The 27,716-nt window shown below is 44.6% G+C and overlaps 1 protein-coding gene across 1 annotated transcript; it reads left to right on the forward strand.

The window, feature by feature from the left end:
• Positions 1–288: 288 nt before the first annotated feature.
• Positions 289–27,528, forward strand: LOC135919024 (actin nucleation-promoting factor WASL-like). Its single transcript, XM_065452762.2, has 12 exons — positions 289–595; positions 4,413–4,556; positions 5,443–5,529; positions 6,246–6,345; positions 6,575–6,655; positions 8,098–8,215; positions 8,450–8,492; positions 9,394–9,562; positions 10,800–11,197; positions 16,718–16,819; positions 17,471–17,570; positions 26,394–27,528. The coding sequence occupies exons 1-12, from the start codon at positions 458–460 to the stop codon at positions 26,450–26,452; spliced, it is 1,539 nt and encodes a 512-aa protein (XP_065308834.1). The 5' UTR covers positions 289–457; the 3' UTR covers positions 26,453–27,528.
• Positions 27,529–27,716: the final 188 nt, after the last annotated feature.

Below are 27,716 nucleotides of genomic sequence, written 5' to 3' on the forward strand. Positions count from 1 at the left end.
AAATTAACTGAAAAAAAGTCAAAATAGGCGCATATTATTTAGCATAATTAGCAAAGATAGCCTCATTTGTCATCAAATGTGACAAGCCCTTTACTTTAAAAAAATGCTCGCTTTGGCTAGTACGGCGAAAAGAAAGCCTTACTTTTAAATTTCCCCAAATATTAAGACAGTAATTTTGCATGAAAAGGCGAGGAAAGAGAAGACACGCACCGCGCCCGAGTGGATTGGATGCTTGCGCACGCCGCCAGTCTATCAAGCCGTTGAGCCTGCGCCGATCGAGTCAATCCAGTTCCTCAAGTCGCGACTCGCCAGCGCAAAGTTATTTGCAGCCATCGGGCGCTGGTTGCTGTGTGCGATGTGTGTCGTCGTTTCCGTCAAGCGGCGGCTGCTTCCCCGAACGGAACCGTAAGATGGTCGCGATCCTTCCTTCGTCGCCTTCGCCACCGCCGCGGAACTTATGAGAGCCGACATGTCTCACCACCAGCAACCACTACGCAACGCGTATCGTCCGGGCCCTGAAATGCGGGGCTCTGTTCACTTGACCGCCGAAGAGAATGAGACGGTCGTCTCGGCCTGCAGGGATCGCAGATGGCAGGTAAGGCCCTCGCAACTGCGCCTCGCGGACGTTTCAATGCCTCTCAATTGGCTCTTTGTCGCCCCATGAGGAATTCAAGAGGGCTCGCTCGAGGGACGACTGCCTTTTCGGCTGCCATCGCTGCAAGCTTCCCGCTGTTACGGCGGCTGCAGCTTCAAGCGGCGTATCCTAGTCATCGGCGGGCCGAACTGGAGAGAGTGTTTGTTTAGTCATACCCGGTGAAGAGCCGCAGTGATGACAGCGGCTTTGTTTAGCCGACGAGAACAAACAGCGAAGATACCAGTGAACGCCTCTGTATCGCGTTTCCTTGGTGGCCACGCAGCCAACAAAAGTTTTGGTGACAACCAGCCAAACCACCTTTACGAGGGATAGCCATACGTCGCCCAGTGTCTCCCACGGTTCGCTGCGGTGCGACGATAAGCGCCTGCCGCGAATGGGCCGCTTGTTTCGAGAGGAACGCAAGTGTTTATCTCGACCAACGTCGTTAAGCGCACTTCTGTCCTGCAGCAGGCGTGTCTCGCCGTAGCGTCTGTCTGATGATAGTGCGCCCGCGGTGCGGTTTCTTTTCCTGTGACAAATTACAAATCGATGTTCGAATCGGGCCGTTCGAAAGAGGGAAAAAGAAGAAGAAAAAAAGCTAGTAAAGAGGGGGCGTAAAACGGACTCGAGGGCGGCAATTAAGCGAACAAACAGGTAGAAAGAAGGCAAACGCTGCGTCGAAAATCGTCAACTAGGTCGCCGCGCCGCCGCGATTTTGTCGGGGGCCCCTCGCTGACGAAGTGTGGCCGCGCCGAGAGTGCCGTGCTTCGTTCGCCAGCAGCCAACGGCGCGGAAGGCGTCGGAGCGAATATCCGTTCCACTGAGCTGCTGGCTCGGCCCTTTCCCGAGCGATTCTTGCTGGAGTCGCTCCTTTTTCCGCTTGTACGATGCGCAAGACGGGATTGCTTGATGTACGCAGACAGACAAGCGCGCCTACAGAAACCTTCGTGTATAACGCGATCCGGAACGGGCAATCTGTCTTTCATGAGACCTTGGTTTGTTCCTCGTCGCTCAAAAAACAATGTCCTTAGACGTTTGCTCCGCCTAGCGAACCCAGTTTCGCTCTCACGAGCTCTTTTCTATGCCTTACTCCGCCTCTGGGCTTTCATATTTATTGTTTGCCCGCGGTGATTAGTCCAGCGACGGCGCTTTCCGCGGCTGACGCGCTGTCGAACCACTAGTACTCGCTACCGAAGCAGTCACTGGCTCACGACGGAGATGTCGCTGTGTAAGAAAGTCTGCGTATAAAGTATCAACGACTTTAAAGGGGCAATGTGCGAACTCGGCAAAAGTGGTCGGCGCGCTTGCTGACGCAGCTGCGCCTGTCACCTGCGGTGTTGATCACTCGGCACATCCTCCGCTGTCGTATACCATTGTGTTTCTGACGGTGCGACTTCGCAAGGTGTTGACACGAAACGGCCGTTTGCGTTTTGTTGCTACTAGCTCATCATGTACAAGAGAGTGTTTGAGAAATTTTAAAATTCTCTTTGCGGTTCTTGCGAGTGGTCTAAATGGCCAGTTATCGCATTGCGGGAGCATATCTCTTGGTGGCCTGATATTACGTTCGCTAAGATGGAGCTGTTAGCTTTGTTGCAGTAATCTTAGGCCTACAGAATACTTTGGCATAAATTTAAAAGCCCCTAGACAAGGGGTCAAAATATTAAAGTAATAGTTAATCATTTATGGCTGCTTTTTGAAAAGGGTGTCTCACTAGTTATGGCCTAAAATTATAGTTTTTATGCAGTTGCAATTGTTTGTTTGCCATCCATCGTGATTCTAGCTTTTATCACCATTGTGCGTGTAAGAAACATGCTCCTTGAACAAATTTTCTGCGTATTATTTGTGGTAGTTTGCCCAGTGTTATCACATCCATCTTGGACTTCATAGTAACTGGACAGTACTGTCCACTAAAGTGTAATTTCTATGTACAACTACTAAAACCAACCGAACACAGTGCTCATTTTGGCCATGATAGCAGCATGACTATAGTGAGATGTGAAATGAACATGTCATAAATAATTGATGCTATACCAAAAATATTTTCCACATAGTTGCTATTAGAGGAGTTTTACTAATTAATTTATTTTGATGCACAGTAGTTTTAGAAAACTTCCGTTTAAAATGCAGGTTTTTGTCATATCCTATGTGTGACGATATCCTCTTGTCCTATGCAGTATATACAAAAGCTGGCATTTAATGATTAGGGGTGTACTAACAGTGCCAAAATAAATGAACAACACCAAATCACATGAACACAGCTCTATGCCTTTGTGATTCACCTGTTCTCTTGCCTGTTTACACTTTTAGTATATCCTTAATGTATTAAGTAACATTGCCAAGTCCTAACAAATTTACCAATCGCTAGAAAAGTGGACTGCACTGTGCCAAAATTGCTGGTTCCGTAACTGCCGCAGCCGTCCATTTTCCGATGGAACATTTGCTCACCTAAGCTTCAAACGGAAGTGGCTGATAAGCGCTTGGTAAGCATATCTGTGATATAGCTCCTAAAGTGGGTGGAATGGCACATGCAGCTTCTATTGCCTTTGTGATCATAGGGCTGCACATGTGTGTTCGTTTTTGACAGCTGCAGTAGCCCTTACTCGTTGTCATATGAATTCCTGGTATCTAGGCACTCTCGTAAGTGCAATTTTACACATACATTCATGTGTAGTAGCGTGGCATGGTTCAGTCATTTCTATAGCATTCCCATAATGAATACATGGTCGCAGGTGGTTCAATTCCCAGCCATAGCATCCGCATTCTGATTAGGATGGCTTGCAAAAATGCCCATGTATTACATTTGGGGGCACATTCAAGAACCTCAGCTGGTCAAAGTTGTTCCGCAGCCTCCACTACAGCATCTGTCATAGCTGTTGTTTTACTTTGTAGCGTGAACCCCATCAACCAACCCATCATTGCCCGATTGTGATAGGACGCATATCATGATTGGAATTGGGCTGCTGAGCACAAGGTTGCAGAGTGGATTCCTGGCTCCCATGGCTGCACTTCAGTGACGCTAAAGTGCAAAGACGTTTCTGAACTTAGTTTTAGGCACGTGTTAAAGAGCCTCAGGTGGTCATTATTATTCAAAAGCCCTCTGCTACGGCCTCTCTCATTGCCCTAGTGTTGCTTTGATACATTAACTTCATGACTCAGTCAATCATATGACCTATTACCCTAGTATGGGATGGACAGCAGGAATTTGCACTAAGTATCCTCTTTGTCTTTCCCTCTCAGTTTACCCACCGTGGTTGCTCAGTGGCTATGGTGTTGGGCTGCTGAGCACGAGGTCGCGGGATCGAATCCCGGCCACGGCGGCCGCATTTCGATGGGGGCGAAATGGGAAAACACCCGTGTGCTTAGATTTAGGTGCACGTTAAAGAACCCCCGGTGGTCAAAATTTCCGGAGTCCTCCACTACGGCGTGCCTCATAATCAGAAAGTGGTTTTGGCACGTAAAACCCCAAATATTATTATTATTATTCCCTCTCAGTTTCTTCCCTCTATTATGCACATGCACAGGGAATGCATCAAACAGTGCTCCGTTAATTTATGAATACTTTGTTTAGCGCAAAACGACAGACACAAGAAAGACGACAGAACAAGGCGCTGTCGTCTTTCTTGTGTCTGTCGTTTTGCGCTAAACAAAGTATTCATGGATTCGCACCAACTAGCCAGCCAACGCATTGTGCTGAACTATCCCCATTAATTTGTTGACTGCAACCACAATTATACTCAAATTGGCACTATGACCAGTAGTGTTTACATGTCCTCCGCAGGTCATTGCAATGGGCATTGCGGAAGTCTACCAGTCGGGGCCACCTCCGAGGCATGACCGGTGGCAGCGCTGCTGCTGCGGTGTCGCCTGCTTCATCAAGGACAATGCTGCGAGGGCTTTCTTTATCCGTCTTTTCGACTTTGATGTGAGTGCTATCACCATTAGTTACGAAAGATGTGCTCGACTAACTTTTGGCTCTTAAGCTAGTGCGTGGAAAAATTGTCTGCTTCATTTAGCTTGGGAAGTGTCGTTCACAAGTAGACCTCTGGATTAGCATTCTTGCTCCAGAGCTAATATTGCTTACAGTTTTGTTTCAATTTATGTCTTTCGTGATCTGAGGAGACGTAGAAGACGTTGACAACTATCCATGTAAAAACAAGAACGCTTTATTAATCAGATTAAGAAGCGCTTTGCATGGAAGCTAATCATGAAAATGAGCAATATCCAGAGTATGCTTTAAAAATATGGTTTTCTTACTTACTAAATGTTCTTCTGAAGCTTAGAATGGCATAAGGCTGTCTAAGTTTGCAGGGATTCTTGGTACGGAAAAGCAGACGTGAGAAAAACAGACATAAGGATGAGGGTGGTGTTTGTGTTGTCCTTCTCACTCTTGTGTTTTTGTTTTGCATGCCTGCCTTTCCATGCCATGAATGTTTTTAAACAGCTCGCTAGTGCTGGATGACTCCTTGAATGGCACACAGTTCTTGGGCAAGGATACAATTTTAACTTTGGCAATTTACCATCCACTTTCCACATCGGCTTAGTTGCTATGGCATTCTGCTGCTGAGCATGAGGTTTAAGATTTGATTTTTGATTTACTGCCGCTGCAGCCACATTTCAATTAATGTGGAATTCAACTGCTAGTGAACTGAGCTTTGAGTGCTTGTCAAAGAACCTCAGGTGGTCAAAAGGCATTTGGGCCCTTGTACTGAAACATGCCATGTACAGTCTCTGTTGCTTTGGCATCTTAAAGATGATCAATCAATCTGCGACTTTTACCATCCCATCCCATCTCTTTTTTATTTTTCCAGAGGCGCGACTTCACCTGGGAGCAGGAGCTTTTTGTTGAATTTACGTACAAGAGTCAGCTTCCGTACTTTCACACATTTGAGGCAGACGTAAGTGTGCACTCTGATTGATGTTACAACTTTTTTTTTCTCTCCGTCTCTTTTTCTCGCTTTTCGGGACAAACTGTGTCTGCTCATTTTACTTGCAGTTGCACATTTCATTAGAGAGCTTTACTGCAGTGTACTTGGATCCCTTGCATGCCCAATAATATAGTGGGTCCAAAGTGTACATCTTTAGAAGTCAGTGTAGAGCTATGAAGGTTACATAAGCGTAATTAATTTGCATAGCTACCATTATGACATGTCAGCGCCCGGACCATCTACTTCGATCTAAATTCAGCTGTACTGCTTGCTGTATATCACGACTGCAAAAAAATAAATGGTTAAATCGACTTTTCTGTAATGTAATCTCATTTTGAAGACAAAATATTGATGTATTTTTGTCAGTAAGATAAGCTGTCTATGTTGCGCTACTAGGCCTAACAACAGACAGCACTGTTGCCATGAAAATGCCTCTATTTCTGCCTGTAAGACGGAAGCACATCACTTGCATTAAGCATGCATTTGCCAAGTAAAATGCTTTACTAGAAGCCACCTTTCGGATATGCTTGGGATGAGGCCGTAGCCATTTGGCATACATCCACAAAAACAGCTGAAATATTGTACTGTCTGTTGTCCATTTAATTTGGTGATGTAATGTTCCTGAAGCATTCCCAGCGCAATTAATCATGTGAAATGTGAAGACAAAGTGCAATGTATTTTTGCAGGACTGCCAAGCGGGTCTTAATTTTGCGTTCGAAGACGAGGCAGCAAACTTCGGAAACGCTATTGAAGAGAAGCTGCGAAGTCGGCGTCAGAAGCGGGAAGGTGAGAGTTTGATTAGCAACACGGTCAGTAGGAGTGCAGACAAATCATGAATGTACCACTAGTAATTAGATGCAGTTACATGCAAAATCAGGTCTGTACAAAAACTGTTCTTCACACATAGTAGTATCACTTCCAGTGGTGGCTTCTCTTCTCTTTCTGAATCGCTTTAGTGCTGGAGCATTGTGCACTGTATCTTTATTTTATTTCCTTTTCTTTTTCTTGCATATAGAGAGGAATAGGTTACAAATGGCAGCCAACAAGAATGATCGGTCCTTTCCAGTGCACGATCCCCGAATTCCTACATGTCCCAGTAAGTATAACCACTCTTTCTTCATCCTTTTCATCAAACCTTTCTTTACTGATGCACAGTGCGTGCGTACACACCTGCCAAAGCTGCCACGGCCGGCAGTTGAGGCAACAAGACAAATTTATGTGGTACTGATGCATATTAACTTGTATGCTACAGCATTCTGTTGCATAATGCAAGGTTGCATGTTCAACATCCACTACCGTGGCTGTATTCTATGTGCACAGAATGCACACACTTACTGTACTTGCATGAATTTAGGGCAAGGGTACTTTTTTTCCCCAAAATCAAATTTCATATGGAGCCGTGTTCGATTGTGCCACAGGCACTTCTCAAGTGCTGCTTGTCCAATTACCTTGGTGCAAGGAGGACCATCTGGCATTATTTGTGTCGAAATGTATGCCACAATTTAGGAGTGAATTAAAAATTCTCAGGGGGCTAAGATACATCCTGGAGGATAAAATTCTTTGATAAGTTCCACAACAAGACAACATTTTTTGGTCTGCATCTCTGGTAAAGCACTTGGCATCACTTTTTTCAAGGCTTTATTACTAACAGAGAGCAAGACTAGCCCACACCTGGGTAGCAAATTGTTTCTACAATATGACGTTTTTCTTACCCCCCCCTCCCCCCCCCGTGCTCAGATAAGGACCAGGCAAGCTGAGTTTTTTACTGAGCAGTGTGAACGAAAAAAAGTTAATATCTCATTGCCAAAGCTTAGCGAACGCAAAGCAACAATAAGTGCAAGAGCTTCTTTGAGGTTAGAATAAAAATGCAAGCCACAGCCATGTCCACAAAGTCTTGTGGTGCAAGAGTGAAGTCAAATCAACACCACAACCTGTCACAATTGCATGTGGCTGTAGTATTGTGCTGCTGGACACAGGTCCATGGTTCAAGAGGGCGGAACATAAAAACTTTTTTATACGATACTTTCAGGCTCGTTAAAAGAATCCCGAGTAGTCCAAGTTAATCTGCAGTCCTCCACTATGGTGTCCCTCATATCCTATGTGTGCTATTTCGAGGCATTAAACCCCATAAGTCAAGTTAGCACTACATATTTTGCAGCTGTCATTTCGGTTCTGCATTCTGATTGTTTCACATTCTCACTGGAAAGTGTGGTCGAAGCATCTAGTGGAGTGGACTCGACCACCGAAGTGTTGGGCATCTGTGGTCCATGGTTTGAAAAGGCAAGCATGCAAAGAAAAAATGAAAGACAGCAAGAGATGCCTAAGCAAGTTGGTAAGCGTTTGTAGTTTGGTAAGGCAGAGGCATACTTAATAAGGACACAATCATAACCAATACAGGCAATACTTCAGGACAACAGGCATTCATGTTGTCCTGTACGCCTGCCTTTTCAAACCTATCGACTTGCCCTGCTTTCTGTCACCCTTTTGGTCAGTGGCAGTAAACAAGTAATCATGGTAATCATGTGATGCTTCCTGCAGGTACAAATGGCATACTAAGCCAGCACAATAAGAAATCGAAGTCGAGCAACAAGAAGGGCAAGAAGCAGAAGGAGAGGAAGTACACAAAGGCTGACATCAGCAACCCAACCGATTTTAAGTGAGTGCATTAGCCATGCCTGGTCTTGCGCAATAGCCTGGCAGCATATCTACCCCGAAATGTGTCGCAATGCTCATTTGAATGAGGAAAGCAGCCTCTATCTTCTGAATGTTGTGTTGTACACTTGGCCCAATGCCAGGTGACACGACCGACTGGCGCAGCCTTTTTTCTGCGCTGTCAGCAACATTTCGTCACATCTTATTAAAAGTTCCTCTCTTTATTTTCTAATTTCAGGCACATTCAGCATGTTGGCTGGGATCCTGACAAGGGGTTTGACGTAAGTACAATTAATAAAATGTTAACCACTTCTCAGTCTTCGATTTCACATCTGAATTTCTCTCACTGGCATTCTGAGTAGGAGTTAAATCTGTTTCATTTGTTTTAATAACCTGTCTAACATATTTTTGTGGCTTAGTTCAGTGTGGGTAAATCAGTGAAGCTTAGTTGAGCTTTGCCTCAGCAAAGAGTCATTCCTTTCATACATTCCTTTCTTTTGTTGTGTTGTTGTTGTTGTTACACTTGTGGCACTGGCTTCCACTGCGGAAAGAGCATTTTCTCTGTCCATTCTAGAAAGATATAGTTTACTCCAAGACTACTTAGAGGAAAATTTTATATTAATTAAATTGTTTGTTTCTTTGGGATCTTTCAAAATTTGTTGTTCAAAGTGTCCGGCATCAGTCAGCCTGGCCTGCTGGCTTACTGACTTTTGTGAGCAGCATTAGAATGAGACCAAACAGTATACATATCTCAAAAGCATGTGAGATAGCTCTCACATTCACGCACCGGGATGTTTGATGTATATGAACAGCACAAAGCTGCTCAGTGTGTTGCACAACACTGCCTCAGCAGCTTTTGGCTATCATTTTGCCAACCACAGGAAATGCAGTTGTGTTGCTATCTTGTCACTTTGCTAGCACCATGTGATGTAGCTATAAAGAGGTCTAATTACAGTCATGATAAGCGTATGACTTATCATTTCAGCACAGTGGTATCCCCATTTCTGCTACTGTAAACATAGACTCTGTCTCATTCTGTTGCTAGATAAAAAAAAATCCCTTGGTATTCCTGGCTTAGAAGCGCTGAAACAGAGTAAACTAATATGCTTGGGCAACCAATTCCCTGATAAGTAATAATGATAACCAACCAATTCACTTCGTCGTACTCTCTTTTGTTGGCAGTTGGAGAACTATGTGGACAGCAAAGAGCTAAACACTCTGTTTGAGATGGCAATGGTCACAGAAAACGACCTCAAGGAGCCTGGAACGCGGCAGTTCATTTACGAGTTCATTGCAAAGAATGGCGGTGCGGACATGATCAAGGGAACAGCTGCCAAGGCAGGCCATGGTGGTAAGGAACCATTTGCCATCATTAATAAATGAGGCTTCATTCTGTTTTTCTTGTCAGAATTCAATTCTTGATTTGATCAGATGAACCTGATAAAGTGCAATTTCTTTTTTCTTTCCTAATCAAGCGTTCTGTAAAGGCCAACGAAAACTATGAAAATAGTTGCAGTGTGGTAGGTGGTACACATAGGTGGTAGCTATTTTTTCTTCAGTACTAGGTAGATTTTCTGAATATTAATATTTTATGACAGTGGTATTCAACTGAACAGTAGCATGCATTTAGGGACGTAGGAGATGGGGCTAGTTGGTTCTGCATAATCCAAAATCTAGCGCTTTTCCTTATCTCCTCTTCATTTTGTCCATGAACAAATTTTTTTCTTTTACATTGTGGAGTGGCAGGCAGTTTGCTGTTGCAATTACTGCACCTCTATGTTGAAATATTGCCAGTTCAACCTTGTAAGGGACTGTGAAATTCATATGAACAAACTTCGTTTTTCCTCTTGCACAGATGTGATTTGGTAAGAATTGATCAAAGGTAGGTTCCCATCATGGAGCTATCAAAAACAGTAAAAGCTTGTTAATGTAGCTGCTGGGACTGAGGAGAGTAAATATTTCAGACTTGCCATGCAGTCTGATGAATCGTGCATTATTCTGTGCCATCAGACTAATTATTTAAGAAATGTTTGGGTTTAGTTGTACATTTGTTTTATATCATTCCTGTTTTGGTTTGTTTACCTCACATTCAGATATGCACTAGGAATCTAAGCTCTTTCTCAGCTCTTTTAACTGAAGGGCGCTAACTCATTACCAATGTGGCCACTAGCTCTCATCTGTACGTAATGCTCCTTTATGATTCCCGAGCCAAGGTTCACAACAAAGCGGTCACTATATAAACAGAGGCACTTGCATCAATGTGTGCTTCTCAAACAAACCCTTATTAAAGGAACCTCGAAGAAGAGTAATTGAATTCCAGTGTCTCCTGTAATCGAGGGATGGGGTACTGTCCTACACTTCGTGGAGTCACGACATGCTTTGAACATAGGGGTTTGGTTAGTCACCTGGCTTACACTAAAGCTAATGTCACCAAAGTGGATTACTGTTGAATTTGACCCCTGTACATTTTCTATACTATCGTCTATCCATTGCTTTTCTGTGTTCACACCCATGTTTCATATAGCCATAAAATGCTGATTACTCGGCAAGGCGCTTTCTGATATAATTTCATGTGGTCTTCTATTCAGCAACACCTGCCGCACCTCCTGCGGTGCCTTCAAGAGAACACACAAGCGGGCCTCCAAGTCGGCCTCCACCACATTCTCATGCCCCACCCCCGCCGAATGGGGCTGTTCCACGGTCGGTCCCACCCCCACCGCCAGCACGGACGGGGCAGACGCGTGCTCCACCAACTCCGCTCAGCAACGGCAGGATGGCACGTTCCACAGCCTCCCCTCAGGCGGCCCCGCCCCCGCCTCCGCCCCCTCCGCCACCCCCCAGCATGGGAGGCGGAGCACCACCTCCACCGCCCCCGATTCCAGCAGCTGCAACTGCCAATGGTATCGGAGGCGGAGGAGTGGGCGGAGCTGGTCAGGACGTTCGAGGAGCGCTGCTGGAGCAAATTCGCAAGGGCAAACCGCTTAATGTGAGTGAACAGAATTCTTATCACCATCATCACCAGCCCATTTACATCCACTGCAGGACGAAGGCCTCTTCCAGTGATCTCCAGTTACCCTTGCCTTGTGTCAGCTGACCCCATCCTATGCCTGCCAATTTCCTGCTTTCATTACACTACGTAATTCTCTACTGTCCTTGTCTGTGCTTCCCTACCCTTGACACCCATTCTGTAACTCTAATAAATACCGGCTATCCACCTACGCATTACATGACCTGCCCAGCTGCACTTATCCTCTTAATGTAAACTAAGAATATAGACTATTCCCGTATGCTGTCTAATGCACACTGCTGTCTTCCTATGTTGTAACGTTACGCCTGATATTTTTTCGTTCCATCTCTCATTGCACAGTCCTTGACTTTCTCTCAAGCTTCCTTGTTAACCTCCCCAATTGCACCTCATGGCTCCACAGGTGCGCAATCAGAGAGGTTAAACCTGTATAATGCAATGACTGTACACTTTTCAAGGATAGTACCGTATCTCCCTGTGTATAACTCGCACCTTTGTATGAGTTGCAGCCCCCTCAAAATGATAGTTTTTCCAAGAAAAAGCTATACACATCTCACCGGTGTATAAGTTGCAGCCCCCTGAAAACGGCAGTTTTTCAGAGAAAAAAACTATATACGTCGCACCGGTGCATAACTTGCACCTTTGTATAAGTCGCACCCACCTCAAAACGGCAGTTTTTCAGAAGAAAAACTATATACATCACACCATTGTATCATACCTTTGTATAAGTCGCACCCCCATCAAAATTAGTTTTTCTGAAAAAAATTGTATACAAGTCACCGGTGTATAAGACACACCTATTTTAACTTGGTCAGCATGCAAATTATCATGAAACATTGTACTTATACCAATTTCAGAGCACTGGATTTCTATGTATTACGCTGCAAATTCTAGCAGAAAAAAATTCAACCACACTTTTAGGTGCAGGGAGGCAACATTTATTACTCTTTATTCGAACCCATCGAATGCCTCGTTTTCCAGTGTTTTGTCGGAAGAGAGCTAAGGAAATTCGGCCGGCAGAATCACGTCACTCTCGTCGGCTTCTGAATTGCTGCTTGACTCCATGTCTGCATCTCACTCAGGCACACACTCAATTGAGCCAGCTTTCCTGAAGCCAACAGTTATGGTAGACACAGAAACTGAAGCCCAAGCTTCATGAATCCATTTGGCCACCTTGAAGAACGAAGCACGTCTCATGTGCCCTGATGGGGTGTAGGTGTGCTCGCCGTCTATCATCCAGGCCTCCCAGAGGCGCCGCAAAACAGATTTAAAGCTCCTGTTGACGGCTATATGCACTGGCTGCACCATCTTCGTCATTGCACCAGGAATTATTACTGGAGTGCAGTTTGTCACCATGATTTTCTTTATAGAGTTGACTCAGTGATGTATGCTCTCATACAGTCGACTACCGAAATGCACCTCTTGACATAGAAAAATCCATCTGGTCTCCTCATGAAGCACTTCTCAAGCCATAGGGCCATCATTTCCACCTCCATCCATCCTTCCTTTTTAGTTGCGAAGACAAGGCCTGGAGGAAAGCTTTCTTTGGGCATGGTTCTTCTTTTGAAAATTACCATTGGTGGCAGCTTTGTGCCGTCTGAGTAACAGGCAAGGACGTCAGTGAAGTGCGACTTCTCGTGCCGCATCATTCTCAGTGTCAGTCTTTTCTTCTTTTTCTGCAACAGTCCTTCCAACTGGGATGTCAAACGTCAGGGTCACTTCATCAATGTTTTTAATACGGCTGTGAATGGCATTATGATCCCCAACTTCCTTGTTGAAAAATGCCTCAAGATATTCAAGTTTCTCCTCAAACTCCTCCGATAACTTTTGAAACATGGTTGTGCGAGCTTGAATCGCCAGTTTGTTGTGCCTCATGACTATTGAGCACCATGAAGGCCCACCGATAATATTCACAGCATCCATTTCCTTTATAAGTGCGTGCCTTAAGATGCACTTTCACTGTAGAAAGTCTCCTACCTTCTGCAGATTGTGCTAAAACCCACGACCGCTGACCAGCTTCCAGTTACGGCCATCGCACTTTCTTCCCTAGGCCAGCCTTTTTTTGTACTCTCGATGGCCCAAGTCTTCCCTGATGCCATCTGCCAGTCACAAACCAATTTCTCGCCAACACTGCTGCACGGTTACCAAACTCGACTGCATGGGCAGCAGCAGTCAATTTGAACTTGGCAGTATACCTCTTTCGCAAAGCTTTAAGCACTAACGAACAACAATCTAGCACGCTGTCTCGCAGAAAATCAAAATGGTGAGCGGAAGACACTCTCGTGAGCGGAAGCATGGCAACCATCTCATTGCGTTGCTGATGTGGCTGGATTGCCAACGTAATGCAGTCGAACCCACTTATAATGATACAGTCAACAACTGAATTGTTGGACGCCCAAATTTTCGGACATGCCTGATATTTCGGACGTCTTCGCGGCACCGCCACGAGCCCCATAGAATCAATGTATAAGGTCATCTGAAGTTTCGGACGCTCAAACCCCCCGCCGTCCGATTTTCCGGACTTTTTGACGCGACGGAAGGTTCTTTGGCTCCTCGCGCAGCGCCCTTGCGAAGGAAATCGACTTGCAGCCGAAGCATATCACCGCTTTGAACCACAACTAGCCGAATCTAGCCATCACACACCGATTTGGTCTGGCCACGCTGGCTATGTTCATCGCTGCAAATGGCCGCACTTCCGCCTCCGGCGGAGTTTCCGGAGCGGCGCTATTTCGTTTTTTTTCGCAGGCCACGTCTTGGCTAGCATGGTGTGTGGCTGTTCTATTGTGTCAAGTGTGCTCTGCGACACTAGGCCTAGATGCTTCGATGCTCGTCAGCGAACTCCACTGTTCGCAACTTGAGGATTTCGCTTGCCTTCGATGGCCCCCACTCTGTCTTCGTAGTCCTCGCCGATGGCATCGAAGCGCCGAAAGCAGTACCGTACCCACGGAAATAACTTTTGAACAGTTTGTTGACGCTGACAACGAGCTCAACTTCTGCGCAGAACTGACTGAAGAGGGAATAGTCCGTCAGGTTGTGGGGGATTCAGAAGACTCCGATGTTGAAAATGAGGAGCCAATGCCTGCGCCGAGTTGACGCGAGCACTGTTGTCTCTTTCATCGGTGTACAGTGCTGACATGACCCTTGCTCAAATCGAGGCAAATATGATCGCATGCAACCGGAACGCCATCCAAACAACAATCAACAAGTTCTTCAAGCCACTGCAGCAATAACACTGGCTGCCCGATGATGCACATGTACATAATAAACCGGCAGTCGGCTGCATACAGAGTTTTTGAACGACTCTTTTTATAGCACCTTCATTGATGCTTTGACAGGGTTTCGGAAGCCTGGTACTTTGCCCCTTACCTATAGATCCGAGAAAAAAAGAAAAAAGGTGCATTTTTTTGCATGCATTCATTTTTTCGCACTGCCTGGATTTTCGGACGTTTTTACGTTCCCTAGAAGGTCCAAAAAATCGGTCGTTGACTGTACTGGCTTTAACAATATATCAATTATAACATTGAGAAGTTGCTGCACTGTCAACTTTTGTATGTTTTCCATTGTGAAATAACCCGCTTACTACAATGCCCTGATGCCGCATTATCGGTTGTAACAATGAAGTCTGGCTGCTAGGTGTCCGTGCCGAAAGGTAGTGAAATGCGAAATTTTTGAAGAAAGGAAAACAAGAAATTTGAGCTGCTGCACAATGGCCTGCTGCCCCAACAGCCACCACGCCCTCATTTTCCAGCCTTCTCCAAGCGCCTCTCTCCCGTCGCCCTTCCACTCCTCCGAACACGATTGTGTTGCACCCATAGCTCTGTGCTGTGCCGCCCTCTGAAACGCGAATGGACTGAGCCAACTGCGCTGCTCCCAGGTCGCTTGCTGGCTCCTCATTCAGTGCAGTGCTGCAAACACCTTAATCACTTGCGTTTGTCTTTGTTGGTAGCGTCGAAATCGTTCCTGGCTATGTGGTTTCTCAGCCTCGTTTGACTCGCCGCCGAAACGGAAGATGGCTGATCAACCCACTGATCATCGGCAATGCAATGCCAGTGAAAAGAAAGTGCACGGCTATAGATTTGGAAACTTAAGTGCTTCTAGCCGATTAGGCTATCATAGCTAATGTGCTTGCATCCAATCGCAACAGCAATGACGGCGGTGATGACGCGGTAGGGCAGGCTGCCCTAATGTTGTTCTCACAGGAGGCGCATCAGATGATTCAGTCCCTCCGGCGCTTCGTTCTCGTGAGGAACCTTCCGCTGCATTATGTGGAGCACCTGGATGCCTTGGAGGAGGATGTCGGCAAGCTTCGAGTAAAGCTTGCAAGGCTGACGGACATAGGGTCTTCTCGTGCAAGCCGGTGGGAAGTACATGGCGAGATGCTTGTGGCGATCTCAGCTCAGGGTTTCTTCTGGATTTCTCAAGCTGACAGACTGCCACAACAACCATCTCGTATGTTTTTAGAGGCCCCTTCGGGGCCACTAAAGTGATGTCTCGGCAAAGCTGGCATATCGCTTGCCGCCTGTGACCCCTCTTTGCAGTTTTTATAGCAGTTCCATTCTTTAGTGCCGAAGCCGCGGCTTGTTGCACGTGATCGGAGTGCCCAGGAAGCAGTTAAACAAGGGAACACAATTATCAGCCAGATGGAGGAATGTGGTCAGAAGGGGCTCTGGCCTCCCCGCCATTATAGTTTTCTCGTATCAGCTCTGCCATCCCGCTATTTTTTTTTTTCATGAAATCCGGTTATAACAATGGAATTTTCGTGGCACTCGATTATTGTTATATGTGTATGTGCAGCATATAGCTAGAGCTGTTACTTTCTTTTTCTTTTTTCACAGGTAAATGTAGTGTGCCACTTCGTAGCAATAAAAAAAATAGAGGTGCCTTTTTTTTTATTTGCTGTGTCAATGGTGCAGGCTTAACAATGCCTAAAAAATTAACTGTGGTACACAGGTCATCTGATTTTTGATCACAGAGGCTACTGACACTGGAGATGAAATCTTAAAAGCCACACCGACGCCGCTGCGATATCATGGCTGTGGTGCCTGAACTACCTTACTGCACCCTGAACCATTTTCATAGTTTGAGGAATTAAAATGAAAACGATCTGTGTCAAACTACAATTTCAAACTTTCGTAACTTTAGATACAATAGAGGTGGAAACATAAAACAGGGCTTATTTCACTTCTTGGTTATTCAGAAATATATTCAGGTAACTTTGTTTGAACAGAAAAAAAATGTGTAAAATATTTTCTTCATTATGCAGAGAAAGACTAGCTGCGTAATTGCAACTAGCACAATAAGTTACCTATTACCTATAAGTTCCATTCCTCAAGGAGCAATAGCAAATAACAAATTCTCTCAAGGCCCAGATCTCCCCTTAAATAAATTCCTGTGTACATGCCACTGTAAGTGCTTTGTAATTTGCGACGTAGTTCTTTGAAACTTGCAATATTTTTTCTTTCTCTCTCTCTCGTTCTGTAGCATGTTGACCCAGAGACAGAGTCCACGCACAGCACGAATAGCAATCCGGATGCTCGTGGAGCATTGCTGGACCAAATCCGTGGGGGCATAAGACTTAAGTCTGTAAGTACAATGCGCTGTTCCTTGACTAAAGTGCTCTTAGTGTGATCCCTAATATTTCCCTGGAAGACAGTGTGCTAGATATTGCTTCATGCTTTGTCACTTTTTCATGTACACGACAGGCAAAATAGTGAATGAAATGACAACAAAAAGATAATGATCCTTTTCCACTTAGCAATAAGGTGGAACTCTGTTGAGTTTTTCGAGAGACCACAGAAAAAAAAAGAACCGTGAAGAAGGCCCCAAATCACCACAGTAACGTCAAAAACTAGCTGGGTACACATGGTGTGTACCCAGCTAGTGGTCTGCAGCCACTTTGCAAACATTTTCTCCATTACCAGTTACCTGTGGACACAAAGCAGCTGTATAAAGTCTCAAACTGAGTGCATCTAAGTCAGTGCAAGTAAATGATTTATCCCTTGTCTCTTAAGAAGTGTCACGTAAGAAACTTTAGTTGATGCCTAGTCCTAGCTATTCCTAGAAGTGATAACCATAGGAGTTTCTTTAAAACTGGGGACATTGCATTTGGTAAACTGAACTTTGCTGTATGTACAATGTGTGAGAAACTTGCCTAGAATACATTTGGCATTTCTCCCATGAGGTGTGTGCACCCCACAGCGTTTGCAAATTTCATCCTCATCCTTGTTTCTTCAGGTACCAGACTCTGCCAGAACTTCACCATCCGAAACTAAGTTGGAAGGCTTGGCTGGAGCTCTGGCCAGAGCGCTACAAGAACGGGCAAAAGCATGCATGCGTAAGTAGATTGCACGTCCTTTGCTCCTTCTCTTCAAATACAGTGGATTGTTTCTAATTTATTCGAACTGCAAGATAATGTTGAGTTCGTTCGAATGAAACAGAATTTGAACTGATGCGAGTCCTTCTGATGCAATACTGTGGCTCGCTAATGCTCTGCTTTACTACATGCCAATCACATCGAGCACACTTGACTGCGACCTGTTGCACTGAAGTTTATTGCCACACGCTACTGCAGTGTCATTATGGTGCAGTTGCTAGGTAAAAGAATTTACCTCTCTGTTCACAAGTGAGCTTCAAAACAAAGCTGTTGCACGAAGTGTTCTCATGGCTGCTTGGAATGCTTTTACTGATAGACAAACACCAGCACTGTCTGGATGAGAAAGCTTAGTACAGTAGAATATCGTTGATACGTTTTTCAAGGGACAACAGAAAGAAAAACATGGCCTGGAAAACACACCGTAAAAACCGGACTATAGGTCAGACCGGAATATAGGTCGATCCCCCAACTAACGAATTCTAAAAATGAAAAAAATCTTTTTCAGTGGCAAAAGTACCGAAAGACATGACACCCTTACCTATAAACAAATGCGAATCAGTGGGTTGCACAATGGTGACAGTATTTATTTAAATGCTGCTTGCATGTGCACCTGGCCATGTTTTTAGCGGTATCGCACGACCATCGATCCGCGTACTTGTCAACACCGTATTAACGGCGCTGAGCAGCGAAACAAACGAGATACGCGCATGTGTACACATGCCCTTATTTTCGCTATGTCGCCGCTCCGTGCCGTGATGATAAAAGGTGCCGACAAACACGCGGGTCGACGGTCGCGCGATACTGTTAAAAATTCGTCGGGTGTACAGCAGTGGCGTAGCCAGAAATTTTGTTCGGGGGGGGCTGCGCCACTGGCCCCATGTGTGTGTGTGTGTGTGTGTGTGTGTGTGTGTGTGTGTGTATACAAATATATATATATATATATATATATATATATATGGCGGGCCAGTGGCGTAGCCAGAAATTTTGTTGTTGCATTTAAAAGAAAAAGTTTAATTCTAGTGACTACTGGTTTCAAATTTTTTTATTTAGGTGGTCAATTATTTATTAAAAATTGGCCAAATCGAAAATTTTCAGAAAACGAAACTATCAAGTTTAAAACTCCGTGACTCAACAATGAAAAATGATATCACAATTCTGTGAATTGCATCTAATAGTACATCTACAGCGGACAAAATGGATATGTTACACATGAATCTCAAAAAAAAATTTAGTATTGTGGAAATACGGCTTGTGCAGAACCCTTGTACACAACGTAACCAATTCACGTAAGATACAAATTGACATAGCAAACTTGTCCGCTTTGACTGTTATAATAGATGCCGTTTACAGAACCACAATGTCTGTAATTCATGCATAGCTATTAGTTTGTAAACGTCATGCTTCTATATTTTCAAACTTTCGAATTTTTCAAAATATTTTAAACAACATTCAGGCCCTAAATCGAAGTTGTGTTTCCAACAGAACTAGGATTTAACTTTCTCTCTCAAATGCAACGAATTTTAATAAAAGCGATTAGCAGGATTATCTAAGAAAAGGGTTTCTGCGTTTTACAAGTATTTGAATAGGCCGCGTCGGATTGGGCCCGAGCTAAAGCTTCCTCTTAAACAATTTGTCAAGGGATCAAATCCATGAATAATAACTGCATTGTCATTGCCAAAGATGCTGCAAACGAATTCTTGAACGCTACGCGCAGACAAAACAATAAAATATGTATTTTTTCATAAAAGAATATACTCGTATGTGCCAAAAATATTGCCCAAAATAACTGATATCAATGCTTCCATATTTTTGTCTATTTAAGTAAAGAAAATATCACACGAACTTTAGAAATATATCAGTTCGAAACCAGGAAAGCAGTGCATGCCACTGATATGAAAAATTAAAAGGCAACGAACTGAACAAGTTGAGGACAAATGTGTTAATGAAACTTTGTCATTCAAGAACCGTGCTTACATTCTTGTATATATGCAATGGCCAGTGAAAAATCTCAATGACGCTGTAATTTGTTTTAATGTATTACGCAGAAGCAGCTGTCACCGGTCGTGTATTGTAATTGCACCGAAATCAGTCGCAATAGAGGGCACGTATAAAAAGCAGGAATTCTGCAAGATATACGAGGGCAAGTCAAATGAATGTGAGCCAACAATGGGGCACTTCTTTTAAAAGTAGTCTTCATGAGAATTTAGACATTTGTCCCATTGACTAACGAGTCGCGTGATTCCCGTCTTATAAAACTCCTTGGGTTGCTGCTTCAAAAAGTCTGTATCTGGTTCCCTTGAGCTGTTTTTTCGGTTGCCTCAAAATGTAGAAGTCGCAAGGTGACAGGTCTGAGCTGTATGGCGGATGCTGCAGCGTTTCTCACTTGAACTTTGCCAGTTTTGTATTAACCTCATAAGCGACGTGGGGACAGGCATTGTCGTGGAACAAGATGACCCCATTCGTCAATTTTCCACGTTGTTCGTTCTTGATTGCGACACACTGCCGTTCTGGCGTTTCACAATATCGGAAACAATTGATAGCCTCTCAAGATTTAGCAAATTCTATCAGTAATGGACCCTGACGACCGAAAGAAAAGTCAACAACACCTTTCCAGCGGAAATGATGGCCTTTGCGTTCTTTGGGCGTGGTAAATTCGAATGTTTCCACTGTAAGCTTTGCCGTCGTGTTTCAGGCTCGTAGTAGTGGCACCAAAATTCGTCCCCGATAACAATTGCAAACTTGAAGTCGTCATCCTCATTGTGATACCCGATCAGATGAGTCAAGGCAGCGCGAAACTTCTCCGTCTTCTCGCTATGATCTTGGGGATCCATAGCGCACCAAAGAGCCGATAACCGAGAAGCTCATGAATTAAGGCGTGAACCGAACCGTGACTGATGTTCAGACGGTCTGCCAGTTCATCGATGCTTATCCTCCGTTCTTGTTTCATCAGCTCATGAACCTTTGAAATTGTGTGGGGGGTGATTGTACGATGGTTTTGGCCCGGTCTTGGAATGTCTTTACAACGTCCTTTAAACCGTTTGCTCCAAGGCTTTACAGTTGTCAATGAAATGCCGTGTTCAACGTAAACGGCAGCCATACGGCGATTAATTTCTGTTTCGGAAACACCTTTAGCTGTCAAAAACTTCGCGACACCGAGCTGTTCAACTTTTGAAGTGTCCATTATGTGACGCAACCATATTCAACCCAGTGTATGAGAGCATTAAAGAACATTTATCTTCACACCTGCGTGTCACTTCTGTAAATGAGACATGCCGTTCTCCTACGCGCATGCCTCGCAGATAATGAACCGAATCATTATTGCGCGGTTAGGGTAGGCGCACTTTCATTTGACTCGCCCTCGTACATTAGAAATGCAAAGATACAATGGTATATACAAATGTGAAAATACGGCTTGATAAAGGACAAAAAAGTGTCACTGGAAACATAGTTCACTGCATGTATACACAAAACATCGCAACAAGATATTTAAGTATACGTAAAAGTCTCCAATGAGTCTATGTATGTAAGAAAAAGTAACTGTATGTAATGCGTCAAACAAGGCAAATAAACATGTTGCACAATCATAGATTCACAGAATCCTAGATTCCGCCCCCATTCCATCGACTCCCCCCGATGTATTGCGCGCGACGGAAGGCGGCGCGCTTGCTCCCCGCTTTTCTCCTTTGCGCACACAAGACTGAGCCACCATCGTCGGCTCACCCATTCCACCTCCCCCCCCTACGCTTTCACTCGCACATACAGCATGCAGCGCGTGGTCACGATTTTATCACCCTTGGACGTTATACGAAACATGAGGGCGACGGCGACGGCAGGAACGCGCCTGGAGAGTCCATATAATTGCTTTCGCAATAATACAATAAACGTATCCGGCAACTCAAGCGTCCCGTCGCCCATTACTTTCCGCAAAAGAAGTATCAAAATCGAACTTTCACCATGCGACAATTCGTTGCGCCGCAACAATGAATTTTTTTTCTGTGGGGCGGAGGCACCGAAATGCAAAAAAAAAAACGCATAGGAAAGTATGTTGGCCAGAATCGAATGCCTACATCGGGCACCTAATGGGGCTACAGAATTAATACCGAAGAAAACATGAGACGATTGGCCCACTGAGAACCACACGCATATTGCTCAGTATCCTACGCCGGCGAAACAAGACTTTCCGGAAAGGTTCCGCTCAAGGAACGCGGTGCAATCCTTCGAGTCCCCACAGTGATGGCGGCGAGCGACCTTTTTTTTTCTCGTCTGCTAGCCAGAAAACTTCCAAAACTCTGTCAGGTGAAAATCCACTCGGCCAGAGCAAACCGAACGCCCACCGAAGTGCACCGCGCGGTGGTCGGGGCCATACGAGAAAAACATATGCGCTCTGGCTCGCTCTGGCAGCCCGTGGGTAGGGTAGCAAGAACAAAAAAATTGAAAAGGCTCAATGTGTTCTCGGCGAATAAAAGTCAAAGTAGAAAAAATAAATAGGAACGTAGTTACTTTGGCTGGCTTTAGTGTCTTGACATGGTTGTTCTGGCGTAGGTTATAAAAGTGTTGATATTATTTTATGCGACATGACGGCACAAATGAACCACCCCAACGCATCGTCTCATTGGACCTCGCTGCGTGCTTTGTCAACTCGTCTGCTTGTGTGTTGATTTGGCTTGTCTCGTTGTATGTTCCGATGTAAAACTTTAGAAGAGTCAATGGACCTTTGGCGTCAAATGTTTATAACATTAAACCCACAAAGTTCCGCAATTGAAAATTTAAAGCACAACTTTGGAAATGTCAATGCACGTTTCACATCAAGAGCTTATGAGATTTATACCCATAAAGTTTCGCAATTGATATCCATGCGCTCCATAGATTCCGTGGCCTCAGTGAGATGCCGCGGCGAGCCCGCTCACCATCAAAGCGCCCTTGAAACATTGTGCTCGGATGGGACTGGTTGGCGTTATGTGACTGCCGGTGTATGGGCGTTGCCACGAAATCCAGCCCGAGTTCGCAATCTTCGCGGTTAAATGTCTTTTCGAGCGCCAAAAAGACATTCTAGACAAAATCCAGAGTGATTTCCGGCGCCGGGGGTCGCTTTGGTCGGCGGTGCATGGACAGCACGAAAAAATTTCGGGGGGGGCTGAAGCCCCATAAGCCCCCCCCCTGGCTACGCCCCTGGTGTACAGTACACAGAAGGGCACGAAGTCCGCAGGCGCTACTCCGAATCAGAGCAACACGTTTGAACAGAATCGGATGACGAGTGCTTCTCGTTGTCCAGTCCACAGGCGCGTGCGATCTCTACCGCTTTCAAACGAATGCATTCGACAACAGGCAGCGATCTTACACGCAGCTCTCGGACGGACTCCGCAACCTTGCCTTACAGTTCTGCAGTCCGCTGCGATCCGGCCACGAAATGACGTTTTCTTTTGGTTGCTGCAAGTTGTAATACGTTGCTTTTACCTCCGCCACTACTGAATGCTATTTTCGGATACTCCAAGTTCGCGCTGTGCCGCCAGGTTGCCGTGGGCTTCCGCGTACTGAATCGCCTTTTTCTTGAAGGCGACGGTGAATTGACGTCGGCTTCCGCTCATTTTGAAACAAAATGAAAATGCAGCTTTTAATTAATATAACTATGCAACAGTGGAAATGCAAAATGCCGGTGCCACAATGTCGCCACGCCATAGAATAAAGAACCAACGCCGCGCTGCTGATGATGGCGATGGCGAAGGCGGCTGTTTACTTCATCCGCCCAGTGTTGCAAGACTTCCGTAGTTTTTCCGCCAATGTCCGGTATATAAGTCGAGGGTCGACTTTTCGCAACGGCTTTTTGAAAAAAAGTTCGACCTATATTCCGGTTTTTACGGTAAGTGTACAATAAAGCATGTACTGTTGACCAATTAAGTTTGCGCACCAAGGGATCTGAAGAAAGCTGAACATATCCGCAGCCTCGCAACCCAGCCTGGTATTCGCATTTCCAGCCTCTATGAGTACATGCAAACAACATTCCGAGGAACAGTTTTACTAACTGCTGGTACAAGCTACTCAGAAATTTAACATTTTCTGAGATCCCGTAATCCGCAAACTCTTTTGGTTGATGGTACTTAGCGTAATAGGTACAATGTTCCATAACAGGTGGCCCCTTTTCACTTTTAGTATGCTTCACCACATAACACGGCTCTATTGTGGTGACGATAAAAATAACCAGCAATTATGCATCCTTGCCGGCCTCAAAATAAATCTAGCCCTGCACTCTGTTCCCGGTAGGTTTTAACAGGTGCACACTTCTTCGGGTGCTTCGCTCTCTTCACTAACTTCTCTGCACACATTTTCTCCCAATATGCTTGTGCAGCTGTATCTGCGTATTGCAAGCCTTGGTTGCTTGTTGCAGTGTGCAAGAGCAAATTTCCCTCTGCGCTGCTAAATTTATGCGACTGCTGCATTCATATGCAACATGAGATGCAGGAACATTACAGAATGGCGACGTATCAAAGGGGAACATAATACATGGGGGTCAATAGTACTTAGGTTGGAAATGCAAGGGATGTATCAATGGAGTTCTGCTGTAGACCTAATAGTACTTTTCTCAGAAAGAAAGAAATTCTCAGATCTATCTCGTCAACTATCAGCTTGAAGGCCAACTGCATACCCTAATGTAACATGCACCTTTTTTCCAAGAAAATGGGTAAGAAAATTGCTTGTGCATTACAGTCAGATATGAAACGAAAACCACTTTCGCGGTATTGGCAACAGCTTAGCATCAGAGCCATCAGGCACAGTGTCATTGCCATGGCGACAGAGCATGATTTGGCTTAAATTTTTTTATTGTTGCTGTCCGTTCATTTTGCATTAGACTACAAGCATGAGCGGTATTTTCAGCCAATAACTTTCGAAGATACCATCACTTTCACGAGATTTCACTGGATTTTGACACTGGATGTGCCGGTGTAATCGGTCCCAGCATTTCTGGCGTTATGCCAAGCTCGCTATCTGCCCACATTATCAGGAACGCTGTCGGACACACACTTCGTTAAGTTCGATGCAGAGTCTCACAAAAGTGAAGCAGGAGACACTTGGTGCAATGCGGCATCTGATCCAGCTTGTGGCACTGCACACCCTGCCATGCGACATACGACATTTCAGAACATAAAGGTTGCAAACTAAGCAAGGTGCAGCCTCACTCAGGCGGTCGGTATCTGCTTCCAATCTTCCTAGCAGCTTAGCACTATAGTGTACACATACTAGGCGCTGCTTTGCAGAACAGGCAGATGTTGGGGATAATTTTACTGAATACTAGATGACTATTTCGTGCAATAAACAAATTGCAGCCAGTGAGAAACCCAGCCTGCCGGCACACTGTCTCTGTGGAGGGAACATCGGAGAATGCACACACCAACTGTGCTGTGTGTTTCAGCTGCCGCTTGTGTTTCAGCTGCCGTTTCCACGTGTTGGATGCTGTTTAGGTTGCCTTATTGAAAAACGTGTCTTCTGCTTGAGAATAGTAGTATCATCTCTAAAAGTGATCACTTAAGACCACCACTGCCCCTGTGTGCTTGATATCTGTGGCCCATGTTGTGCCACTTTCATTATGAAAGCTCATTTTAAAAAATAGAACTTTCCAGTTTGTGTAGGTAAGTTTTGAACATCTCACATTTTCTGATTACGAATGTAGGGGACATGCTATATTTTTCTTCCATGAATCGGCAGCATGTTTAGATTCAGGTGCACGTTAGAATAGGGTAAATATGATACAACAAACTTGATCACGTAAAAAGCCTAATTTCAAATAGTGTAGACATAGGAGAGCCTCTGTGCAAAATTTTTACCTTTAAAATGTGAGTGAACAGTTGACTAAAAGCGCGCAAAGATGGTTGTTTTGGATAATGAAACTGAAAAGAAAAGAAAATGCTATCACTGCTCACCAGTAGTGATGCATAGCCTCCGAGATTAGGCGGCACCTGCAGCGCTCTGAAAAATCTCAGAGGCGATGTTCTGGAACTTATGTCATATCTGCTAACCTTTAGCTGCATGCATTGTCTGCTTAGGTGCTATTTAAAGGCTTCTAACAAGAAAATTGGGCAATTACCAGCCCTTCAGCTTTGCTTTAATTGTTTCTGTAGTATGTACAACTTACAACTAATATAGCCAAAGTGAAGTTTCATTGCAGTGAGCTTTTAATGGAAGCATGCTGAATCTATGAGCAACTTAGCAAGAGCTCTCAAACTCAGCTTAACAAAAAGAATACTCTTGCAGAGTCTCTCTTAAAGTAGAATCACAGTTGTCAAACAAGGAATGTCACTGGAACCAACGTTGACGAGGCCCCTGGTCAAAACATCGTGTTTAGCAACATTCCTTGTTCGTCTGCCGTGATCCACTTCAAGCCTTCACCTTCCTGTGACCTTCTATCTTATTTGGATTTCATCTTGAAGGGGCCTACTGTGTCTAATGTTGCGAAAATATTCGTTCGGTTCATCACATGCTGAGATCCAATGTTGTCAGCTTTCAGAAGTACTGTTAACATCAGTTTTAGTTCGTGAATGTAATATTTCACATTCTCGATCCAGTCTTGAGTTTTACAACAGAGCACCCTCACTAAATTTCACTGAACAGTAGAAAAACTGGATGTGTATCATAACAGAAATGGTAATTGTTCTTTTTTATTTTGTTTTTTCTAATGTAGGCCTTTGGGAACATTCAATTGTTCGCAGTAACTTTTTTCTCCCCAATTCTTGTTGTTGCTGCACATTTAGATAGTGTTCGGGATGACATTTCATTTTTTGCTCCAATTTGCAGCTGACGACAGTGATTCCAGTGACGATTCCGATTCTGAGGAAGATGACTGGGACGACTGAGCTGCTGTCAGTGCTTTGCTGTAGTGTCCTTGGAAAATCTCCAAATATGAGTGACTGGCACCCTACACATTCAGCAATTATATGTGGCGGCCGAAATCATGTTGCCAGCGCCGTCATCAAGATCAGTTTCGGCTACTGCTTATTGGATGTGAAATAGCCAAGTGTTCTTCTGTCACATCCCTTTATCTGCTGCCTTTCCCAATGTAGCAGACGACAGTGTCGTCTGCCATTATGCAACTGGGAGCTCTGCTGTGTACCCACACGATGGTGACCTTAAGGACGGAGATTTCGACTACTGCTTGTGGACACAAGAATTACCATGGAGTTACAGCAGTCTGCGACGTATGAGCATCATATTCAAGAGCACTAGCACCCACCACTTGTGTCTCTCGCGAGTGAGAATAACTGTGCCCAGCATTGAAAACAACCAGATGAACTGATCGACGTTTTTGCTCACTAATGGGGAGAGGACAGCCTGCTAAGAGCGCAGGCTATCGACCACTGCACGACTATCATTTCTGTGAACGTGGATGTGACATGTACGTACCCAGCACACATCTGGATTCAACAAGTGCACTTGTGCAAAGGCATCAGTGGATGCAGAGAGTGTGGTGAAACGTATTGGCTTGTGGCCTCGATTGGAGATTGCAACACTGTAGTGCTGCAAGTGGAAAAGATGTTGCTACTGCTGCTGCCTCTGGCGCTGTTGTTGTTGTGTGGAGGATGTTTAAAACTCCACCTGTTGTTTGTTCTGCCGTATAACCCAACTGGCTGTTCACTGATCAGGTTTTGAATTTTTCGTTCTTCTAACTTATGTTTTTTTGCAAAGACTGATTTACTACTCCCTTTTGTGGAAAGTTTCGGGGAAATTGCAAAGTAGATGGTGCAGAAGTGATGATCGATAATTTTGCAAATGCTTTTATGCCTCTTGTCAACATTTTTGTTTTCATTTATCCTTGAGAAAGCCTGGAACTTGGGTTTAAGAAGGGTACCTTGTTGACCAGATACATCAATTATGGTGGTTGTACATAATTGTCGCGTGTAATAAATTAAAATTGTTTTCTTTCATATAGAAACGTGTATGTAACATTTGTCAGTGCTTCTACTCACTATCATTGTTGGTCTTTTGAAAGCAAAAGTTGGAAGCCACATGAAAGTGGCTTAAAACTGCAGTTGAGACAAAGCTTTGCAAACAAAGAGGAATCTGTTGTGTTGTGGCGATTGCACCCAGCACCACTTCCTTTACAGGACAGTTTCTCTACTA

Source organism: Dermacentor albipictus, chromosome 6 (assembly GCF_038994185.2).
Source record: "Dermacentor albipictus isolate Rhodes 1998 colony chromosome 6, USDA_Dalb.pri_finalv2, whole genome shotgun sequence".
Taxonomy (NCBI): Eukaryota; Metazoa; Arthropoda; class Arachnida; order Ixodida; family Ixodidae; genus Dermacentor; species Dermacentor albipictus.

Bases quoted from the DNA above. Each gene is read 5' to 3' on its own strand.
- LOC135919024 (XM_065452762.2), top strand. From the start codon at position 458: ATGAGAGCCGACATGTCTCACCACCAGCAACCACTACGCAACGCGTAT. The intron at 11,198-16,717 runs GTGAGTGAACAG...CTCGTTCTGTAG, and splicing joins GCAAGGGCAAACCGCTTAAT to CATGTTGACCCAGAGACAGA. The intron at 16,820-17,470 runs GTAAGTACAATG...TTGTTTCTTCAG, and splicing joins GGGGCATAAGACTTAAGTCT to GTACCAGACTCTGCCAGAAC.